The sequence below is a fragment of the Nilaparvata lugens genome, chromosome 1 (genome assembly GCF_014356525.2).
Source record: "Nilaparvata lugens isolate BPH chromosome 1, ASM1435652v1, whole genome shotgun sequence".
Classification (NCBI taxonomy): domain Eukaryota; kingdom Metazoa; phylum Arthropoda; class Insecta; order Hemiptera; family Delphacidae; genus Nilaparvata; species Nilaparvata lugens.
In genome coordinates, this window is record NC_052504.1 from 12,642,915 (window position 1) to 12,666,822 (window position 23,908).

Here is a 23,908-nt window from a genome sequence, read left to right on the forward strand (position 1 = left end):
TTTAGAATAATTTTGCATTTATTCAAAGACCTCCACAGCTTTCTAATCTATTTGATCTTTAGCGCTTTGATCTATCTTATTCTGCAGACATTTGTCCCCATTCTCAGCTAAAAGTGTTTTTCTGAATGATGATTCGATTTCCTCCTGAAAAATAAGATACAAAGTTGACTGTTTGTTTCCTTGGTAATGTATCTACGAGGAAAGCTGGTAATAATGCAGGAAGAATTTCCTCGTAGACGGGTGAATGTATTACATATATCAAATAGTCCACGTCTAGTCATAGCAGGTATGATTAATTCAAGTCAGTTGTTGTTCCTATATAAACTATCGGGTTCTCTTGATTGTTAGACCGGCGCGTTATCACTTACTCCAACGAGTCAACCAGATCTGTAGAATGGCTCCAAGAATATGTGCTTATTTGAAGTCGATTGGTTCAAAGAATTCTTTAGTTATTGTAAAACATACGAAAGATAATAAAGTCTAAACTGGAATTTTGCTTCGTTTAAAAAAAATTCAATCTATGGAACAGGTCCTAAGGTCATTGTGAGCACAGTGTCTGAAATATGCGAGTTCATCCACTACCTATAAAAGGGGTTAACGGATTTTATAGAAAAATCAATGTATGTATCTAATGTACAGATACAATAGAAACATAAATAATTGTCAAGTTGTCTTTATTGACCGATCGAAGTGAGGTCTAAGATTCAAGTCGACGGTTATGCATTTCTCTTTATGTTTATATGTTGCGCATTTACAGCAAAACGCGGCAATAGATTTTCTTGAAATTTGACAGGTATGTTCCTTTTTGAATTTCGCGTCGACGTATATATATAAGGTTTTTTGAAATTTTGCATTTTAAGGATAATACAAAAGGAAAAGGAGTCTCCTTCTAACGCCATTTTTACCGTAAAAATCAGACTATAATTATTCATCATATATCAGCTGTCGAGTGGATTATAAATTGCATGCCATGACGCATGCAATTCAATATCTCAATGTACTTTGTAAAAAATCAGCTGCTGTGTGGACTGCCGCATGCCTAATTGAATGCAATTTTTATGCACTATAAAGGTGCGTACAGATATACGCGCCGCAAACATGAGCAATTCACTTTTAATCAGCTGATTATATCTGTATTTTTACAGAAACGGTAAGATACAGATATAAAAAGCTTGGGCATCAGCTGATTAAAATTGAATTGCTCATGTTCGCGGCGCGTAAATGAACTATTGATTGCATGCAATTAATAACTAAAAAAACATAGTATTGTCTCTTGACCTTTCTCTGCTCTGAACTCGGGTTGACATGTTGCCAGTATGTCTTGAAGGAGATTAGCTTTTGATGTTAGCATTTTTGATGCACCAACCCCAACAGCCATTAGCCGTTTTCACACCCGATATCTCGCCGACAAGACATACAGACAGGATTTACTCTTATGAACAGTATAAGAGGAGGCTGTGGTTTATAACTGCGCGTGGTCTACTGTTCACAGAACTACTAGTACAACACAAAATAAGAAATAGAAAGTTGTACCTGACAAGTAGCAGCCAGTTTTCGATGTATCTGAGTTGTCCAATCGAATATATCGTGATGGGAAGGCAAATCCATGAAAGATATTTCATCACCCCAAGTGGTCTTCACTCTCTTCTTCCAAAAATCATACACTCCATCCTGAAAAATACAATTCTCAGCTCACTGATTTGCTGAACTAATTTCTGCTCAACTACTAACCCATTAAATAAAAATCATAAATTGGCAGCACGATACAAACAAGACTTCACGGCATTCTACATAACACTTGTACAAAATTCACTAAAGCTGCGTTTACACCAAAGTTATTAACAAAATGTTCATTTTTCCGTCCTTATAGATACTATTAGATTGGACATAATTTATCATACACTCATGATGTGCACATGTGTTTGTCAAGCTCCGTTTAATCTAATAGAATCTATAAGGACGTAAAAATAAACATTTTGTTTATAACTTTGGTGTATACGCAGCTTAAGAATAGGTTTTATTAATAAATCTATTTGTTGTGGACGAGGATGTTGCTTCGTGGTACTTCGGCACGGTCCCACTCCTCATTTTATTCAATTATTATTGTATGCTATGTTACACTCATTTGAAACAGTACTCGTATAAGAGTATATAAGTACACGGTTAAGATAGAAAATGTGTTATAAGACTTTTATGTTCAGCTGTTCTTAGTGAGAATTTGTGTGTATTTTTGGCTTCAAAATTCATAAAATAACTTAATTAATACAATGTGCAGTGATAATTAAGTGTAATATTTAACTATAATTTGGTGTTTTAATTTTTCTAAATTTAAAATTTGCATCTCATATTTATTTTTGGACGAAAGTTGACCTTGAACTTCTTACAGAACAAACATAACCTATTTTTGGACATGTAATCAAAATTTGGGAATGGAATAGTTTTGGGCCAAGCCTGTTGTTCCTTCCCAATCATATTTATATGATTTGTTATTGTATCCACGTATAAATAAATAAAAAATAAATAAATAAATACCTGCAACATTAAGCGCTGAGCGCAAATTGGACACGTTTCAGTTCATAAACCTATTGTGAGGAAGGTCAACGGCTTTCCACTTTCACAAACTTAGTGCCGGTTACACGAAAGCCGGTTAAATTTTAACCGTGATTAATTCCACGAAAACCAATCAGAGAAGCCGTCTTATCAATAAAGCCGTCTCTGATTGGTTCTCGTGAAATTAATCACGGTTAAAATTTAACCGGCTTTTGTGCAACCGGGCCATAGAGTTGAATCTCAGCCCATCAGGTGATTAATCATAATTGCCAGCTTAATTTAAGTTAGAATTACTAAGCGACGACTGGAACGACTGTAGCCGCTCGGCTGTAGCTACTCTACAGAGCAGTGTCGCTCGACTGTAGATAAAATACAGTAAAATCACTTCGCTTATATGGGCTACTTGATTCAAATAAAAACAATATACAAACTTTTAGTACCCTTTTATTAAAAACTTCAAAATATTTTAACTCATATTTTGACTAGGTTCGACCATAGGTCATTTTCAAGGACTTCAGTTCTCGTAGAGCAGCTAGAGTAGTTCCAGTCGTCGCTTAGGAATTCCCCCTTAGCGATCTCAAACCGATCCAAAAATTGAACATCTCATGTTCAAGTTGGACCATTATGGAATGAGAGTACGTATTCGACAATATAAAAACGTATTACTGTATAATAATATAATATTCCATCTAAAATGAAAACATCTAAAGTGAGGTCCACCTTATAATGGCAGTGTTTGATGGTAATGCTATCATTGTCTATCATTCAACAAAATCGATAGCGCTATCTCTTTCTCGCTTTGCTCTGTTGCTGGATCGTATTTTAACAATGTAGAATCAATCATTAATTAAAAATATATAAGCTAAATTCAAGTTTATATATTACATCCTTGATTAAGCTAATTTACGACTCACACTGGCGCACAAGGAATCTTCCTTTTGCCAGTATTTTTGCTTTACCTACTGTACTTATGCATGTGAGCATAAATTGAATCTTCATTTAATAACTAGTATTTGTAGTATGAAGGATATCATTTCGTTATTATATCTAATTAAATAAACGTATGTATCTTGGTTTAAGTGTAGTAGCATATACTTATATTATTATTTATTTTTTGTAAAGCTTTTTTGTATTTTGTTTTTGGCAAAAAATAAATTCATTCATTCATATTTCATCTTAATTATGAAATTATTGAAAAATATAATTTCTTGCTCAATAAAATATAATTGATTATTTTTAACAAGGATGAAGTTACAGTTAGTATTACATCAATAAACCTGTATCAGCTACCGTCTATAGAAGGCATTGACAAGACAGAGGATCGGCAGCGTGTTTCTCCTATCTTTCTTCACTGCCATTATAACGTGGACCTCACTATAGATGTTTTTATTTAATGCATCTGTCCTCGCTTAAAACTATGACGTTTCTGAGTCACATTGTTTACAATAAGTAAAGTGAAAGTCTATAGATTTGATTACAGTACTTGAATTGAATCTTATTACCTGGAATGCGGTTGATAGAGCCACTCGAATTGGTTGCAGTTTGGATAGGCATCCGGGTGGAAAGAATTCATGCTTGCAGGATATTGCTGTCAGTTCCTTGCTAGCTGTTGCATCTTTATACGGCTGGAAATTATTCGACACAAGAATCGAAGTTTTCTTTGTTTGTAACCTGTAAAGATTCATTGATTTGAAAATACAAAAGAGACATTACATTCATTCATAAATAGATGCATTACCACATTTTTTTTGTTTGAGTCATAATATTTTTTGTCATACTCAATTGCAGCTGTTTTCCATGCATTAAATCAAGCCGGTAAACAGCTGTTTTGCAGAGCAAGAAAACATGTGATTTTCATTAAAGCATACTATACTGTAAAGAGATCATATGTTCTCTTTACAGTCGAGTATGTTAGTCCTTATAACATCTGAGTAATTAATATACTAACTCAAATAATTAAAGAACTCATTTAAGTAGTTTCAAGTTATAAGAACTCATCTTAAATCTTATAATTCAGGCCTTTATTATTTTATTTGAGCTCGAAGGGTCTGTCTGTTAAGAACTAGGCGCTACGGGCTAGGTCATGTTTATAGAATGCAGTAGCTCGAGCAGCAGCAGGTAATGGTTTCTGTTTCTCAGCAATATTATTCTTTCTCAGATAAGTATGACAAAAAATATTGTACATAACTTGTACGGTAACGTATTTACCGCATTCGTATGATAATTCTGCCCTCAACTACGTTTCGGGCAGAAACGATCATACTTATGCGGTAAATTATCGTTACCGGACTTGTTACGTAAAGTACTATTACAATAATCAAAAAGTACAAAAATTGTTTACAATTAAATCCCAGAAGTATGATACATTGATTTGCATCACTCATCTATTATATATTATTATACTATTACCCACTCCCATGGGTAAACTAATAATAGAAAAGATAGTGATAGCAAATCATTTCAATTATTGTATTGTTTTTTTGTCAAGATAAATAATGTTTTGGTTTGAAGTTGCTTGAGGTTCGCGTCAGAAAGATAAATTTGTCATGAGTATTGTATGCAACCTAGGAACCTAGAATACATTTTTTCTAGGTACAGTCGATTTTCGATAATACGAATTTGAAGGGACCAGAGAAAAAGTTCGAATTATCGAGAGTTCGTATTATCGATAGCTGGATTGAAGAGGAAAAATAACTCTATTGAAAGCAAACTTCTCTGATACTGAAGTTTATTGGATGTTCAAATTTTCAAATGCAGTACTATAAAAATTAAAACTATCAAGAATTGAGAAATTTAATTAAGGAACTAGAAATAAAGAAATTAGAAGTTAATGAATTAATTGAAAAAAAAACAATTACAGTATTGTGAATTAATATGTCAGGATAAGAAATAAGAGAACAAAATTAATGGTTAGTCCTAGTGACTAGTGAGTAGTTTTAATAGGAATAATATAAAAAAACACTATTGTGCAATCAATCAAAACTAGATTATTATTTTTTATGGAAGTCTATAATTTTTCAAGGAAAAACAATATTATTGTGCATTCAGTCTGAAGAATATTATTATTTTTTATGAAAAGTCTGTAATTTTCACATCTGTAGTCTACATCGATCTTCCTATCTCCTTTTTCAACTGCTTCTAACACTTTTTGTTTTTCAGAAATTGTTAATCACTTATACTTTTTAGGAGACATACTTGCTTGAATGAAAAGACAACCACGACTAAAAAGACAAAGTGAACTGAATGAACATGATTGTGAATTTTATGCAGGTTTGATCATGTTTGTGAATTCTATGTAGGTTTCATCATATGTTCATGTTTAGTACAAGTTCGTATTATCGAGAGCTTTTGTAAAGAAACGTGTTACAGTCGGATCAGGCTCTGTATTTTATTTCGTATTATCGAGTGTACCTAAATGCATTGATTTTGTTCGAATTATTTAGGGCCGGTTTCCGAGCTCGGGATTTAGCTAAGTCCTAGACTTTGAACAGCAGGAGTCAGAAAATTGGCTTTTCAGAACGGGGCGTAGTCGCAGCTTTTATAACAGTAGTCGTAGTTTTTATTTTCTCATTTCTATAATTAGAAACGTTTTTCCTTGACGAAATTAGACATTCCTAAATAATTCAAAATAGCTGAAACTTTACACTATTTTCTCTTTATTTTATTTTGTGTTCAATTTTCTAGTTTTTCGAAATTTAATTCAAACGTGACTATGACAATGACTGCGACTACGCCCCGTTTTGGAAAAACAATTTTCTGACTCCAGCTGTTTAAAGTCTAGGACTTAGCTAAATCCCGAGCTCGGAAACCGGCCCTAAGAGTTTTTCAAGAGACCAGGGATTTAATTCGTATTATCGAATGTTTGTATTATCAAGAGTCGACTGTACATTGGATGCAACTGTAATAGCAATTTAATAACTCCTTATGTTTTTAAATGACCACATTATCCATCACCTCTGCTTGATGATTGACACAATAATACTAGACTGATTAAAAACCATATGTTCGTAGTTTCCCGAAGGTGGTCAGCTCGTCAAGTTTGATGATTAAAATGAGCGTAAATCAAACCATGCATGTTGTCGAATTTATCATAAATCTTCAGTTGGGTTTCTGAACAACATTAATCTATAGAACACTGAACTAGGAAAGAATCTAACAGGTTACATAAAATTGACATGTACTCACACTGACCAAATATTATTTATCCAGTAATGGAGAATTTCTGAATCCAAGCAGCTGTTTTCACGCACAAAAACCTTAACATCTTCGTTACTCAGAGTTACATCTTCTGGCAGACTTCCCTGTGTAAAACAATTTGGAAACAATCATATTAATGTAAATTATAATTAACATATTAAACATACACTAAAATAAAGCCTGTACAATTCTATCCCATTAAACGAGCAACTTCTGTTTAGATGTTTGGATGTTTATATGTTTGTATTTCACCGGATCTCGAAAACAGCTCTAGCGATTCTCACGAAATTCAGAACATAGTAGGTTTATAATATAAAGATTCGATTGCACTAGGTCTCATTCCTGGGAAAACTCGCTGAAGGACATTAAAAGGATAATATTATTATTCATCCTTGGAAAAACAGCTGATAATAATTATTTCGTCGTCTGTTGGTGATGGAAGTGAGTGAGCGAGTTCATGTGTGAGGGACTGTGTCAAAATTATGACTCAGCTGTTGAACTTTTGTAATCATTCAATCAGGTACTTAGTGCCGGTTGCAAAAAGCCGGGTTATTTTCAATCCTGATTAATTCCAGTAAATCCATCTTTTTGAAATAGTCTTCTCTGATTTGGTTCACGTGAAGTTAATCAGGATTAAAATTTAACCGGCTTTTGTGCAACTGGGCCTTTGTGAGGGAAATTTTTGCATTCCTCTGGGAATTAATCTCAATTAACAATGATTAGATAAAATATTTCTGTTAGAATGTTATTATAATTTCTTCTTTTGTAATAAAATTTTTTATGCTTTTGTACTCCTGTGCGAAGCTCGGTCCCCGATATTACAGTATACAGTAAGCATCAATTATTCAAACGTCTGCTGGGTATTCAAGATACAATAGAATATCTTAAGGAAGGTTTGAGTGACTGTATTGAGTTACAGAAATGTATAATATAGTCTTCGTAGGAGTAGGTATTCCATTACATTTTTCAACAATTGTATTATTTATTGTAACAATGCTTTTTTGGAATGAACAGTATTTTATTTGATTTGATTCAAATGTTTGTTTAAGCGGCTCACGCTTTATATTTTTCACAACACTTGAGATAGAAGAAGTCAACCAATGCTGCTTTACGACAGCTGAATTAAAACTTCATCCAATCTAAAGATTGAAAAAACAATACTTACTTTGACAATTACTATAGAAGGTAGAAGTCTGCCACTTGCTAAGCAAGATACTAGAAGGGATGCCTGACAGTTTTCAAATCCAGATTTCCTTATCAATTGCTCTTTCACTCTCACACCTGAAAAAACGATAAATGCACATGAACGTTGTCCAATTTTTGTTTCTGACACCATTATTTGATAAGTTTTTGCATGCCAGCACTCATCAAATTAATTACATTATCTATTTTATAAAACATCGGCCATATTGTTTTCAACTGCTACGGAATAGAAAGTGAGATATCTTCAACTGCCAAAGCCTCAGACATGTTTGTGTACTGTAAGAATATAGCGAAAAATGACAGTGTGACGATGAGTTGAGCCTGACACTAACGGAACGATAAGTAAATTAAAAAACAGGACAGATTACCTATAATATTCATTATAAGCCATCATTTGATAATTTATTCATAAATCTCCCAAAAACTCGTATAATATACGTCTTAATTGACCGAAGGTGTATAGTATACAATGACCGCTCGAATAACAGAATCGGAAATAATTAATGTTACAATATGTATCAAAATTAAACTGATAGGCCTATTCAAAAAATAAAAGAACATTTTTTACTTGAGAAGCAGTTTAATTTACGTTCGAGAATTTTCTTTTTGAAATTCCTCCTGGTGGATTTTTCACACAAGCCAGTAGGCCTAGTTAACCACTAGGGGTTTCAGTTGGAAATGTAGTACAGTATAATATGATTACCTTCTCTGTTTTACTGAGAGAATAAATTATCTATTTATTAACTATTCATTTTAAGGATAATTGAATAATATAAATTTTTTTCGCTATTATCGAGTTGAAGTAGTAATATTGTTTGTACAAAATATTTGTGTGATATAATATAATGTTGCATCATAGCGTGGAAATAAATTTTGTTAGAATTAATAGCAATATAAATAGATCAAATTCCATCTATTTAGCAACATGATGACTAGAATCAACATTAATAAATAGCAGAGCATTGATTGAGTGAAACAAAAAAATCATGCTTTATAGTGCAGTTATTTAAGGTGTACATAATATTATCATTAGCAGTAAGAGATTCTAGTGGGAGTTTCACTGTATTTTATTTTTATTTAGTAGGTTAGGTTCGATGAAATTTGCTCATTAGTCTCATGACTAGATAGCAATAGTACATTAATAATAATAAAAAAACATGAATAAATATAATTTAGTTTGATTTCCAACCTTTGTCCGTGAAGCGTATAGGTATTTCATCAATTGTTCCGATGTCATTTTCTTTCAGGTCAAATTTAGAAATCAACTCTTGAATTCGTTTTCGAAATGACAACACTTTCATTTCCATTGCTGGTGGTAAGTTGGTATCAAATTGAGGAGTTCTCTGCAATAGTGTCGGGTAACGTTTACAGAATCGTAAAGCCCAGCCATTTGAAACCTGCAATGGAAAAAATATTCAACTCATTAATAATATTAATTAATTGGAAAATTGACACAAACATTTTCATTAATGTGTTAGAAAATCTATATTCACTAAAAATTAGAACAAAATTGAGATCAAATAATGAGAAAAAGGAAACAAGAATTTTTTGTACAATCTGTTATTAAAGGTTGAGAGTTAATAATTTATATTCTTGCGTGGTCTAGTGGATATAGTGCTTGAGTAGCAGCCTAGGAGTCCCGGGTTCAAACCCGGATACTAACAACATTTTTTAGCCAGGTCATTCCCGTGTTATCGGATGGGCTCGTTAAATTGTCGGTCGCAGCTGAAGTATGACAGTCGTAAGGCCCATTGATGAATTAAATTATATATTCAAGCGAGGGACCTTCCCGCAAGGGACTCACCAACGAAGAGTCATACGAGTTTATCTACTTAATAATAGATTCAATAATACGTTACCCAATCAAATTTCTAGAATATAAACAAGTAAAATGCCAGAAAATAGGAGGTAAGTTTAAAGGCTTTGGTCGATATCACACTATCAAATAAAAAGGATAGAATTTTTAGTTCACTCAATGACTATGCTCTTTACAAAGAGTTGACAACAAACATTAAGATTAAATATAGATACGTTGAAACAATAGCATATTTACCTAGAGTTGCTTAAAAAGCAACAAATTACAACAGCACAAAGTTATAACTTGAAAATGGATCAATAAATACTATAACATATAAAACAAGAATAAAATTGTGTATGATCAAATAATATACCATATACGGCATATAGAATACCAGCAATAAACCAAGAAAGAGAAATCAATAATAGCGAACAAAATAAAGTGTCAGCCCTCAACTCAACCCTAGCCGGCCAGGTTAGCGGAGATGACTAACACCTTGCACCCTTCAGTCTGCTAGCGCAACCTGGTTGTGGGTTCGAACCCCGCCGGTAGGCATGGACGTTTGATCATCTCATCAAAACACCCACTCAGTTTCCATTACCAACGAACAAGCAAAAAGCTCACGTGGACATCATCAGCAATAGAAAAAAGCAAAATGAATTGGCATCATTAATGATTGAAAATTACCTTTGAAAAAGCGTTGGTTGAGCCAATCTTCGAGACATATTGGATGAGTTGGGCATGGCTGACGTTGACATGGCTGTCCAGCTGACCGAGCAGCCATTCTAGGATGTGGCTGTCCAAGGCCAACAGACACTTGGCTGCCTTCGTGACGTCATGTCGTTGCCGCCAGCGACGCCACCAGCCGTGAGAGCAGCTCACGTCGTGGCCCTCATCTGCGTACAGTTTCACGCCCATTTCACGTACCTGCCGTTCAAACATACACTTGGGTTACATCATTTAGGCTCATCTGCGTACAACTTCACGTGCCTGCCGTTCAAATGACGTACTTATTTATACATTGATAGATAAAATATCATTCTCAACTATAAAAATAATAATAACTATGAATGATTGGGAAAGGAACAACAGGCTTAAAGCCCTAAGCTGTTCCTTTCCCAAATTTAGATAGAAATTGTTCAAAAATAGATTATGTTTACACTTCATAAGTTTATACTTTATACTTGGGTTACATCATACAGGCTCATTCTCTATGACGCTTATTTAATCTAATTGACCATTAAATCTATAGCTTCGAACATGAAGCATTAGATCATGTCCTAGAAACCGGGTCTTAGTGTCAATAATTAAATTACCACGCCAATATAGGTATATATTTCTCTTTTAACTTTTGCAATAGTGATTGTATAATGTTTAGTTTCTTTGTCAATAAAGATTTCTGTTTAAATTTGCAGTACTGTTCTCTTTGAGCGTTAATGATGCTCTTTGTTTACTTGTGAGAGTTTCAAGTAATATTCTTTGTCATAAAAAGAATTGAGATTGTATAACATAATTATATCCACTGTGTTAAAAATTACAAGATAGAAGAAAAATCAATTTGAAAAAATTGAATAATCTTCATTATCTAAATTCTATATCATAGTCTGACACATATAGATGCACACTTGTTGCACTATAGAGAGATTCTCGTTGTAGTCAGAATTTGTTTAACATTGGTTTTTAGTTGCCATTAAATTTTGTTTTGTTGTAATATTTGATCATTTTTTCATAAGTACATTTGGGTGTCAGCCTGTAGCACTCTCATATTGTTGTTTTATGAATAGATAATTGACTAGCCCTCGAAAATTTTAGTGGAGAAATAAATAATGACATATGAATGAATAGAAACAAAATTAACATAATGAAGATTTACCTGGTTTTCAGTAGGAGGCACACTCTGCGATTTGTACCATTCGAGAATATTCCGGTCAATAGTGGCATCAACAACATAACTGGAGCTGTCCCGTTTCTCCTTCTCCAACCCTCGTGATTCTTTTTCCTCGCCCTGTCTACCCTTCACAGTCTGCATCCATTCATACACCCTTCTTCGTGAAACACAAAAGTCCCTCGAAGCCGCCTTCTGACTGAACTTTTCAGCATAGAGTGTAACTTCCCTTTTAAAAGGCAATGGATACTTGACATATTTTCCCGAAATTCTCTCATTTTTCACTTTTGGATCAAATTCCAACGTTTCTTTTACATTTTTCAACCGTTCTAGATAGTGTTCAAGCCATTTTTCAGTGTGTTTTTCAGTATTTTCTTCAGGTCTCAGCAAATCTTCCAGCTTATCAATAATTTTAGACTGGTTCAAGGGCAGTTGGGATTCTCGTATAGATTTCAGCCACTTGATGAAATCCTCTTCCACGTTAACTGCTATTAATTCCTGCAAAACAAAAAAAGAGAGAAGAATGTTAGTTAATTAGGATGCAAAATTATATGTAAAGGATTTTAAACATATTCCGCATAAAATATTTTCTAGAATTTGTGCAGAAACTATACACACATTGATAGAATAAGTGTAGGAGAAGCATGTTTTTCTCTTTCAATTCATGAAAAAAAATATTTCTACTAACGCAGTTAATCAAGTTGATGTTTGAATGAGACTAAATATTTCAATCCACACCTAACAGTTCAGTTTTTAATTGCTGTAATTAAAAATTCCAAAGCAATTCCAATTTCTGTTTTATGAAATTTTCTAATAATTTAACACAGAGATAGATCTGCACAAACCTCGAAATCAATAGAGTAGTAATTATCATAATTATTAATTAATTAGACGTTTAATATTTCCTTAACCCTCATGATATCCTGAGAGTCCGGTCTCACAAGATGTCAATGCATTATCATGTGAAAAACTTTAATGAAAATGGCACAAAGGAGCCTTTGTAGATAATTGGATGTGATACTTTCAATTATTTTCAAGAGAATAAGGTCTAGTTGCACAAAATCCGGTTAAATTTTAACCGTGATTAATTTCACGAGAACCAATCAGAGAAGGCCGTTTTGATAAGACGGCTTTTCTGATTGGTTCTCAAATTCAATCGACTTTTGTGAAACCAGCACTTAGACAATAAATTACAAGTAATATGATGGTAGACAATAATCTAAATCTATAACAGTAGTGTTTCACTAACCTTATAAGGTTCAAAGTTCTGCTTCTTGTTTTCCCTCGATTTGGCCCGTATCCATTCAATGACTGAACACTTGCTCACATTGAATTTCAATACAGTTGCTCTTATTGTATGTGCCTTTGCATAAGCCACCACTTTCGCCTTGAATTTGGGCAAATATCTTTCGCCTTTTTTCATTTTTCCTTCGCCTTGTTTTCTTTGAACATTTCTTTCAGGAAGGTTCAATCGCTTATTAAAATCTTCTCCATCCTTCGAACACACCTCCTCTTCCTTATTATTGGTATCGATTCTCTCCTTCTCTTCAGACTTGGATTGCTGATCAGTTTCCGAGTTTTTGAAAGATTCATTTTCTTCATAATTATTATCGATGTGCTCACAGTCATTAACCTCATTCATATGGAAATCGTCACAATTTTCACAAAACATATAATTCGATTCCATAAACAAACTATTCCGATAGTTTTCAAAGATATCATCGCTACCCAACGACAATCCCGGGATTTGAAATTCAGCCGACATTAGACAAGAGTCAAAATTATCACTACTAACACTATTTTCCGAATGACGAATGAAAGTACTGTTCATCAACTCCAAACTATCCTGATCTTTTTCACACAAGTCCAAACCAACACTTTTCAACTCAGTGACAAGTTCATTGGATCTGTTAATTGATTCCTCGAAGTTGGATGCTATTGGAAACACTGACTCATTGATCATTTCAACAAAGTTTTGGGTATCCTCCAACTCAATGGCCAATTTTTTAGATTTATCACAACTGTGGGAAGTTCCCTCAAGGATGTTTACAGCAAAATTAGGGAAACCGGAATACTCAGGGATAACCGCACAGCTTTCAAATTGTATAGCATTTTCAACATTACCATTGACACAGGAACTCTCATAATTTGACAAAGCTGTAATTTGGTTAGTAATATCATCACTCAATACAGTTTGCAGCGGAATATTTTCAGAACTAAAAGCATTTATTGGCCCATTAAGAGAGCAGCTGAAACTGTTTTCTGTTTTCGAATCACCAACTTTTCTCTCATTTCCATCTATATAAGCTTTATCACTCATTTCCTCTACTCCTTCTGATGTTCCACAGTTTGTTCCTCCTACACCTTCAACACTTTCATCAGTCTTGAAAATTGAAGCAATCTCCTGAGTTTTAAAACAATAGACGTCATTTATCTGACCTAGACTAGAGTCAATCTCATTCAAAACACTAGTTGTATAATTATTAGGACTTATTTCTAGTTGTAAACTATTTTTCAATTCCAATGAATTTGACTGTGCTCTAGTATCACTGTATTCCGCAAATGAAGTAATTAGTGGACTTTCTTGAACTGTAGATTGATTATTTGTTATTCTGTTTATCACCTCTTCCTTGTCAGGTTCTTCTATTACTTTGCTTCCACTACAATCGTTATTAATTTCATTACTATCACAACAACTTGAAACTTGTATATGTGTTTCATAATTGTGGCCTGAAACCAGTTTAGGCTTCTTAGTGGTTACCTCAGTTTTTATATCATCTTTGATCGTTTTTAAAATTCTCTTCATGGTGGATGAATATTTAATGTTCGACAATTCATCTTCACATCGAGGCTGTTTGATTTCGGTTGGATTAATTGGTGCCTGATTATCTGCCACATTGCTCCACCTATTCCTCCATCGCCTATACCAACAGTCGCTGGCCTGTGAAAATGAGAATTACAATGTTATTAAAAGGAAATACAGTAATGAAGAAGTTAGTAACTAAAGCTCAATTGATTCAATACTGACAAATAAGGTACAATAATCTAATTAAGATTCAATAACAAGAATCTTATTATTACTTTATACATTTTTTAAACATCCAGTGTAATGCATAAATATAAAATGTAAATATCCCAACAATAAATACGAATGACTTTGGGTTTACACAAGATTTATAAGGATGATATATCATTCAGACCATTAACCCAGATTTGGGCAGTTTTGACTCTCCAATAAATTAACAACTAGGCTATAGCTTCATCAGTTCTCGACTGGATCCCTGAGATCTGAGTTGCACAATCCCTGAATTCTGAGATGCAGAAATCAATTTGAATATGGTAGGTAAATTCGATAGACAAGCAACCTATGTCACCATCTCATTTAAGAGCATCGAGACAGTTATACCTTCTTCTTCATCCATAACCACACTTGTGTTATCGATGACGTCATGTCACAATAAAAGTCAAACAACAAAAACACTATTTATCAAGGTGACAGTGATCAAGATAACTCACACTTAGTCAACATCTAAGGCCTTGCTCTTACATCTTACTGGCAAATTGTTCACATAACATTTGAGACAGGTCTTTTTAAAATTCCTGGACATCATGATAAGCCCTGGCTCTCAAAAAACTGGTAACACCCATCTCGAACTCGCCGAGATCCAACTGCTTCATCCCTGCAGGCAGCCTGTTGAAGTAGCGTAGTGCTGTACTCCTTTAGCACACCTGCGATCCCTGGAGGCGCACTCTGTGGATGTCAAACAGCTCTCGATGCCCAGTGTTGTTGTTGATGCCCAGTCTAAGTTGACAAATTTTGTTGATTCTTCTTTATATAGCCTACATGAGGCGGAGAAGAAGGAAGTGGCTGACTACTTTTAGGATACCCAGCCTTACAAAAATGGGCTTGAAATATGCATAATGTTCGCCTGCATTTATAATAATAGCAGTCCGTTTCAGTATGCCCACAACCTTGGCTGAGTGACTCTTGATGACTGTTTCAACCATCTTTCCAAGGATTAGAGTCATGGATATTGGCCTGAAGCTGTTCAAGCTCTTGTGATCAACCTTCTTGTACACAGGAACGGTTCTTGAGGTTTTTAGAAAATCAGGAAAGATGACTGATCTGTGGCAGTCATTAAATGCAACAGCAGGGGGTTCTCCAATAGCATCCACCACATCTCTCAACATGAAAACGGACATTCCATACACATCATGGCATAAAACATCACGTCATGCATAAAAATCATTCAATGTATTCCATTTCTAATTATAAAAAAGGGCTAACATACACAACCACAACGCGACATGCAACCAGACTGGAGATGCAGACAGGCGGGGACCTAAATCAGTTTCCCAACTTGGGCCATAAGATTTTTCAATGCTCTGCTATGAGAAGTGCAAGACATGCAGTCCACGAAATTCAGCTCAACACTGAGGACGAAGCTGCTGAATAGGCCCCTGTAATTGCTACCGGAGTTGGATGAGGAGCCTCCCTTTGGCACCCAGCGCCTTCAAATCCCAGATGACTGGGTTACCAAATGACACTGCCGATCTGGAAACCCCCAGTCATTGGCGACGACATTAAGTATCAAGTAAGTAGGTGGACTCAAGTTTATACTGGCTGTTGTTCAGTAATTATATTGTTCTGTTTATTGTCTTCCAGGCTGCAATGACAGCGGTAACTATTCAGTAATTCAGTATATTCAGTCCATGACCGGCAGTCGCCAGTCAGACTTCGTCAAAGTTTGAGACAATTAAAACACAAATAACATGAGATGGCTGCAGATAGTTTGTTTTATGTGGCTCTGTAGATGGACTGCAATTCTAAATTATGAAAAAGTCTCAAACTGCCCCACAAGTACACTGGTTTCATCATCTCTCAGTGAGTACAGAGGGTAGTTGATGAGTTTCTCACGTACCAGCCTACAAAACTTCCTATACTCCAGCTCAATTCAATTCAATTCAATTTTCATTCAATCCTTGACCAGTCTTTACACTGTATAGATTTCGTCATAGAAATTAAAACATAAACGCTCATAAAATTTACAAAACTATCGAGATGGCATGTCAAAGAGACAAATAAAACGAGTAATCTCCTCTTCACCCAAGGAATAGAGTGGAAGTTTGAAGAGTTTATCTCGAAGCACATTTTTAAATTGTTTATCTTCCAATTCACGAACACACAATGGGAGCCTGTTGAATATTTTCAGGGTTCGAATTGGGAAACTGGTGTGTGATCTGGCCAATCGCAATTGTGGCAGGTCTACATCATTACGTCTTCTAGTAAAATACTCATGAACCTGGCCTCTCACTTGAAATTTATGTAGCTGTTCTTTTAGAAGCACTAACGAGGTAAGCAGGTACTGACTGAAGACTGTGAGGATCCGCAGTTCTTTGAACAATGACCGGCAATGTTCCAGGTATGGTGAGAATGTAATGATGCGGATCACCTTTTTTTGAAGAAGCAGAATCCTCTCACAACAACCCACCTGTCCCCAAAGCACAATCCCATAGTTAATATGGCTGTGAAACAAAGCATGGTATGCAGTCAGGTAGCTTCTTGGCACCATGTTCCTCAACTTTCGCATCAGGTAAGTCACCTTGGAGAGCCGATTGCAGACCATGTTGATGTGCTGGTCCCATGACAGTGAGGTATCTATCATAAAACCAAGCAGCTTAACTTCTGGCTCACCAAAGGAAGGCGGTCTGCGTCTCAGAGTGCATAACATGTTCTTCGTCTTAGTCTGGTTCATGCACAGTCTATTTGCTCCAAACCACGAACTTGCCTCTTCAAGCAACTGGGCAGACTTGAGGATGGCCAATTGGGGATCTTCATCCTGTGCAACAAGAGTGGTGTCATCCGCAAACAATAATGCTTTTCCATCCATGCTGAGATCGTTAATGAAGATCAGGAAAAGAAGAGGGCCCAGAATAGATCCTTGGGGAACTCCATGGCTCACTTGTAGTGCCTCAGATTTGGCTCCATCCAGAGTAACCACCTGGGTACGTCCAGAAAGGTAATCTTGCATTGTTCTCAGGACGGCTCCACCAACACCATATCTCACAAGTTTTCCAAGCAGTATATCATGGGAGACACAATCAAATGCTTTGGTTAGGTCACAAAGGGTCATGGCAACTGAATGCCTGTTCTCCATTGCCCTGAGTATAGAATCAATCAGGGACTAAACGGCGCCTGTAGTAGATCTTCCTCTGCGAAATCCAAATTGATATCCTGTGAAAAGCATATTCTCCTCGAAATAGGTTGAGAGCTGGGTAAACATTACCGACTCATAGATCTTGGAGAATGTCGGTATTACAGATATGGGTCTGTAGTTTGACAGCTCTTCCGGGTTACCCTTTTTGAAAACTGGAACAGTCCTGAAGATCTTCAATGAATCTGGAAAAACACCCTGTTTCAGGCAGCTGTTAATCAGACCACTTAGAGGAGAAGCTATTGATGCTATTAATTTCGGACTTTAATAGAGCTGTTGATATGCCATAAACATCAGGACTATTTGAGTTTTTGTATCCTTCAACAATTTTCATCAAATCCATTTCGGTTACTTGCTTTCATTCAAAAATCCTGGAGGTGTTAAATGGGACTCTGATGACTGCAATTTCCACTGATCCTGGTGTTGCCTCCATGATCTGACAGAGTTGACAAAGAAGTTATTAAACTCATCTGGATTTGCACTCTTAGTCAGTAGAGATTGTTTATTTCTTGATTTATTTATGACATTCTAGGCTGCCTGACAGGGATTCAAAGCATGCCGTATAGTTCGCTCAATACTGGATTTCTTGACTTCAACAATTTCCTGATGATAAACTTTCTTGGCTCTGAGATATGTATTGTAGTATCTTAACTTCATCTCAGTACACGTGGCAGACTTGTACAGACTATTAGCAACAATAACAAGAGCTCTAATGTTGGCTAATTCCGATGTGTACCACAAATTTCTAGAATTTACTTTTAAATTACATTTACTACCTACAAATACAGAAGGCCGCTTTGATCTCAGAGGAAAGAAATCATCAAATATGCTCATGAACTTGTTGAAGAACAGACTTAAAGCCATAGCAGATTCACTTACACCGATATAAGTCTCCCAGATTACTCTTTTTAGTGCTCCGACAAAGATCGCGACATTTGACTCATCAATCTTTCTATGAGTGAATTTGTATCTTGAGAACCAATCTGGTATATTGTTTACAGCTTCACTTAGACCAGAGACCTTCATGATTAGAGCATGATGATCAGCCACAACAGGGTCCACCACTTCAATGTTGTAATCCCATGAATTCAAGGTTGTGACAATCGAGTCCAGACATGAATCTTTCCTTGTTGGTGCTCGGTTTGCTATAAAAATGCCAAAAGTTTTCATGAGAATGGTGAAACGGTTTTCAGTGGGACTGTTTTCCTAGAGGTGAATATTGAAATCACCACACATTATTATTTGGCAATGAAACTGGCAAAGAAAACTGAGACACTGTACCAACTTGTCAAGAAAAATGGTTACATCACCACTTGGTGGTCTATAAACTGATAAGACAATGACTGAGTTGTGCTGATATGACACAGCAGACAATTCAAGAATAGAATCTGTACAAAAATTTCAAGGTCGATTGGTTTAACTTCCAAGTATAACCTATTGTCAACATAAACTGCGTTACCACCGCACATCAAAGAATTTCTACAGTGCACACTGACCATAGTCAAATTTCGAATGTCACGATAATGGTCAACTTCATCATTATTTAACCAATGCTCACACATGCGTAGGAAGTCAGGATTAACCTCTTCTATCCAGAGGTTTAGTAGATCTATTTTGGTACGTAAACACTGTACATTTAAAAAACAGATATTCAGATTCTCATCTCTAGTTATATGCTTACTTTCAAGTATTGTAGTTGGATTTTGGGTAAGATTACAAGATCTTACCTCCTTTTGCCTAAAAAAGGCTTTGAACTGGGCTGTTGTCTTTTCCGAAATTGAAATTCACTAACCAGCACACCTTCAGGCCATAACTCTGGACTGGAGTTTTGTTTTCATTTCTTCACAAAATCTTTCACCAGAAGTGAATTGTTTATATAATCTACCATAGCCTCATTCTTAGTATCAGTTGACAGTCTCGAAACAAAAATCCAATCTTTTCTTTTAGCAGGAACAAGCTTGGAAGTGTTACTTGCCTTCCCAACAACACGTTTGAGGTTAGAGCCGTTTTTAACATTAGATTTGGTTTGACTACTATTAGTTATTCCGTTGGGTGAAGCATTTAGCTTTATACTAGTAGAAGTGGTAAACGATGTTTTTTTTACTTTATCACCTATTTTTCTGTCTCAGCTAGTCTCTTGTTATTTTTAGCAAAACGAACACAAATCGGCAGTCTGTTGAAAGATTGTATGTATGGGGCACAGTTCGAAGATCAAAGTGTCCAGAGCTCAGAAGTACAGTGCTTGACACTATGATACTTTGTAATCATTTTCTAAAAATAAATACTTTGATATGAATTTAAGATATAGGCCTAAATCAAATAAATACACTGCTTGACACTGCTACGTTTTAACCTCAAAAACTTTACTTGAAAACTGGAAAATCAAAACTATTTATCAAAATTAAAACAATATGCAAAACGACAATTAGGCTATTGACTAAACACAACTCAAAAGTTGATTTTTGACAGAATTTCTATGGAGTAAATGAATTTTGACAAAAACAAGCATTACTCAAAATCCTCATAAATCACAATCAAAACAAACCACAAAACGATAACTGGAAAAGCAGAAAATGTAAACGACAATCGACTATCGACTAAACACAAACACAACTCGAAACTCGATCTTCGAACAAGTTCCTATCGAGACTCGATCTCGATATTGCAAGATTTTTCAATCAATCGACACTTGGTGACTCGATTATCGACCAAAGTTATGCCGGGTCCACAAGTTAGCCAAGTCGCTGGCCTAGTCTGGTAATCAACGTGGGCAAATGAAGACCAGCGCCGGCAAACCACTCTATCCACACACTTTTTTATTATTTTACAAAGGCGACTTTTTAGAAGTATTTTAAGCCTAGGTGACGATGATGGGATGAATGATAATACAATGAAGATTGGGTTATGAATGAATATGGATTATAGGTTTTGCTATCCACTTGAATTGATTCGAGTCCACTGACTTACTGACGCTGGGCCAACATGAATGCAGCATGAAGTGCATCCTGTGCCTTCACATTATAAAAGCTAAGCTACGCTAAATTTATGTCCTATCTCTCAATGTTAAATCAACGCTTCGAATCTGTTCCGTTTTGATCAGCGTCCATAGCGTAGCTTTCAAGAGAAGACGGCAAGGTATTCTAATATCGAAAAACCAATCTTTACGTGTGCAGTGAGTGAACAGTAAACTACCACAGTGACTCACCTTCGACATTTGGACAAAAGAGTGGAAGCAGCAAAAAAAGCTTACATCGAGCCGCTTGGCCAGGCTTGGCAAGCAACTTGGTGAGAGTGTGGCATAATTCATGCGTGTGTGCGCATGAATTGGTGAATCTGTGGAGTGTGGACTGTTTGTTTATAGTTTTGTCGAGTACAAAACTTTATTACTTCTCCATAATTCGATTTATATTTTAAGTGAATGGAATAAATAAAGTTATTTCACACTATGGCGCTTTTGATTTCAAATATTTGCAGACTTAGCACCTTAACATCTTGTCGGCAGTTTCTTTGGCCAAGGTAACCTAGAATTAGTGTTTTACTACCGTATTGATATAGGCTATTGTATTTTTCAATTTTCACATTAACTTTGTAATTGATTTGCTTGTTTGTCTTAAATATTGGAAAATGTCTTGTTAATTTTATAAATAAATGAAGTAAGTATTACAGCGTAATTTTATAGAATTCTAAGGTTATTAATAACGTGCATTTTCTTGCCAAAAAGTTCCAAACTTTTTATCATACCGGCATTAAAGACAAAATATCTAACCATATTAAACCATTTATTACTTCGTAATTCTTAACAATATACCTACAGGATTTTATTTGAAATAATTAAATAAATGTCAACAATGCGATTGGTATCTAGGTGAGGACTTTCACTAGGATTGGTTCAAGGGCTTGCTCACATAGGATAGGATGCATGAATATTCAAATGCGCGAAAGATCATGCATAACCACGTATGCAGATGAGAAAAATTCTGGAAAGAGGCATAGAAACACTCACTGAACACGTGCAATTGCTGGTATCGTTCAGAGTGAGCATCTACAGACAAGTAACAACATAGGTATTTCTAAGGCTCTTTCCAGATTTTGTATCTCATCTGCACAAGCCACGCGTGGTAATGCATGGTTTTGTGTGCACTTTCACTGACATCCAAAGTGATCATCCTTAATCCCGCATCCACACTATCGCCCAATAGACTACGACGAGCGCGAGAGTGTGAATGGCTACTCTTCTTCGCTTGCCGTCATTCCGATTTTATAGAGCAAAGGTGACTGGCCAGCCAAGCATCCTCAAATTGTCACATTCTAGTGTGGATGGCAAGACCAACGCCAGCGACTTGGCAAGCCACTTGGCTGGTGACTTGGCGATAGTGTGGACTAGGCTTAAGGGGTTGAGATATGAGACCTTAAAAAGGGTGGCGGGGGTATTTTGACTTTGACTCAAATATTACAAACGGAATAGACGCACAGTCTTTTCCACTTTACAGGATGCATAACCTATGGAATGCTATAAGAGTACAATAAAATAGACCCAGCGGCCATGCATTCATACAGAATAAATACCTCTCGTATAGCAAGTCTTGACCCTCAAGTATATCATATTTAAATTCTTCTTGACCTTCATCAACATAGGTCGTGATGTTGGATTTTGCGTCCCATATATTAAATAACATAGTATGTTAGTCGATTTTAAAAGATTGGCTGAAGAAATGCTCCTATATAAAAGTTGATGATTAGGCTAATCCATGAGACCATTCCAAGTTGGTAACTTCAATGGTAATTAAGATTTATAGGCAACTGTAGGGTCTGGTAGAGTAATCAATTTTAAAGAAAAAATAAAATACTATACAGAAGAAGTGTTTTCTAGAGATTCAGAAATCTTGAGCTTCCTTAACTATATTTTTCTCTCTAAACCTAATTTGTTTATATTACCATAGATATTGAAGTTTAGTGAAGTGATTTAGAGGTAGGTAATGTGAAGAGAAATAAGAATTGGAATTTTCCATTCTCACGTTCAAAAATGACCTATGTAAGATATATTTCTCTTTTCAGAGTGAATTGTTTAACAGTTGAACCGAAAGCTGGATTGAAACAATCAATCGAAGAAAAATTGAATCTACCAGAAAAGCCAAAAAAACCAATCACACCATTCTTTCGTTTTGCAAGTCTTCATAGACCCGAATTAAAAGAAAAACATCCCGGAATCTCGATCGTTGGTAAGTTTCTATTTATAATAGCAAGTTTTAAAACCTTCATAAAAATTAAATTTTCATCTTTTCTTACTTACTTACTTGTTACTGGTCTCTTCTTCTCCGCAGTCTGGTGACCGGGGAATCGTTAGCAGACATCAGATTTCAATTTAAATTGATTGGAAGTTTAATATTATTAAGTACGAGTAAGAGCAATATCCTTTAATAAAGAAAGTACGAAAAAAGAAATCTGTAGGTGGAATACTACAAGCAACTGAATCGTTTTAAGAGCCAAATTTATAGTAATGTTGTTGTTGCTGAACTAAAATTAACTGAAAAAAGTTGCTGAACTAAAACTAGTTGCTAAACTACTGTTGTTTAGTTGCTGAACTTAAACTGAAAAAATCTGGTGTGGCACACTCACACAACTTTCCTTGCCGTTATGAAAATTGATCACTTGACGCTAGTGTTCCCGCGCATCTCAAGTCTACTATTCAAAGATTTGAGCCAGCTGGTGACAGGGCAATAACGCTGGAGACACACGAGGTCTGCTATCTCTGCATAACAATATAATTATTATCTATAGTTATTATATTACAAATTGCTTTTCATATCATATACAGTTCAACAATTATTTTCTTAGTCTATATAATGTAAATTCATCTATAATTTTGCTGTATTGTAAGCTATTGTATATAAGTGTATAAGACAGTATATATTGTAATCTACATAAATAAAGTACTCAATCAATCAATCAATCTCTTAATAGTGAATCATTTAATAGAATCAACAGTTTGCAATTATTGGATAATCACATTTACTCGAATTTCGAGCTTATTTTTAATTTTAGGTGAAAATGTTAACTGAG

General features: G+C 35.3%; 2 protein-coding genes across 5 annotated transcripts in view; one reads left to right on the forward strand and one right to left on the reverse strand.

Moving 5' to 3' along the window:
- LOC111064092 lies at positions 1–21,610 on the reverse strand. Of its 3 annotated transcripts, none has more exons than XM_039430461.1 (10): positions 21,590–21,610; positions 12,883–14,574; positions 11,622–12,131; positions 10,436–10,675; positions 9,140–9,347; positions 7,913–8,028; positions 6,736–6,851; positions 4,053–4,221; positions 1,534–1,671; positions 1–144 (listed from the first exon to the last, which is right to left on the reverse strand). In XM_039430461.1, exons 1-10 carry the CDS (start codon positions 21,593–21,595, stop codon positions 43–45), a joined length of 3,297 nt encoding a protein of 1,098 aa, XP_039286395.1. In that variant the 5' UTR covers positions 21,596–21,610; the 3' UTR covers positions 1–42. The 3 variants fall into 3 exon arrangements, with proteins under 3 accessions (XP_039286395.1, XP_039286390.1, XP_039286382.1); XM_039430456.1 differs by lacking the exon at positions 21,590–21,610 and adding an exon at positions 18,869–18,889 and having other exon boundaries at positions 6,742–6,851; XM_039430448.1 differs by lacking the exon at positions 21,590–21,610 and adding an exon at positions 18,869–18,889.
- The window catches only part of LOC111064086 (transcription factor A, mitochondrial), a 15,703-nt gene continuing 12,649 nt past the window's right edge, over positions 20,855–23,908 (forward strand). For both annotated transcript variants that reach the window (XM_022351759.2, XM_022351760.2), the window contains exons 1-2: positions 20,855–21,364; positions 22,904–23,067. In XM_022351759.2, the coding sequence (XP_022207451.2) occupies positions 21,294–21,364; positions 22,904–23,067 (235 nt within the window). In that variant the 5' untranslated portion in view covers positions 20,855–21,293. The remainder of the gene's footprint in view (positions 21,365–22,903; positions 23,068–23,908) is intronic.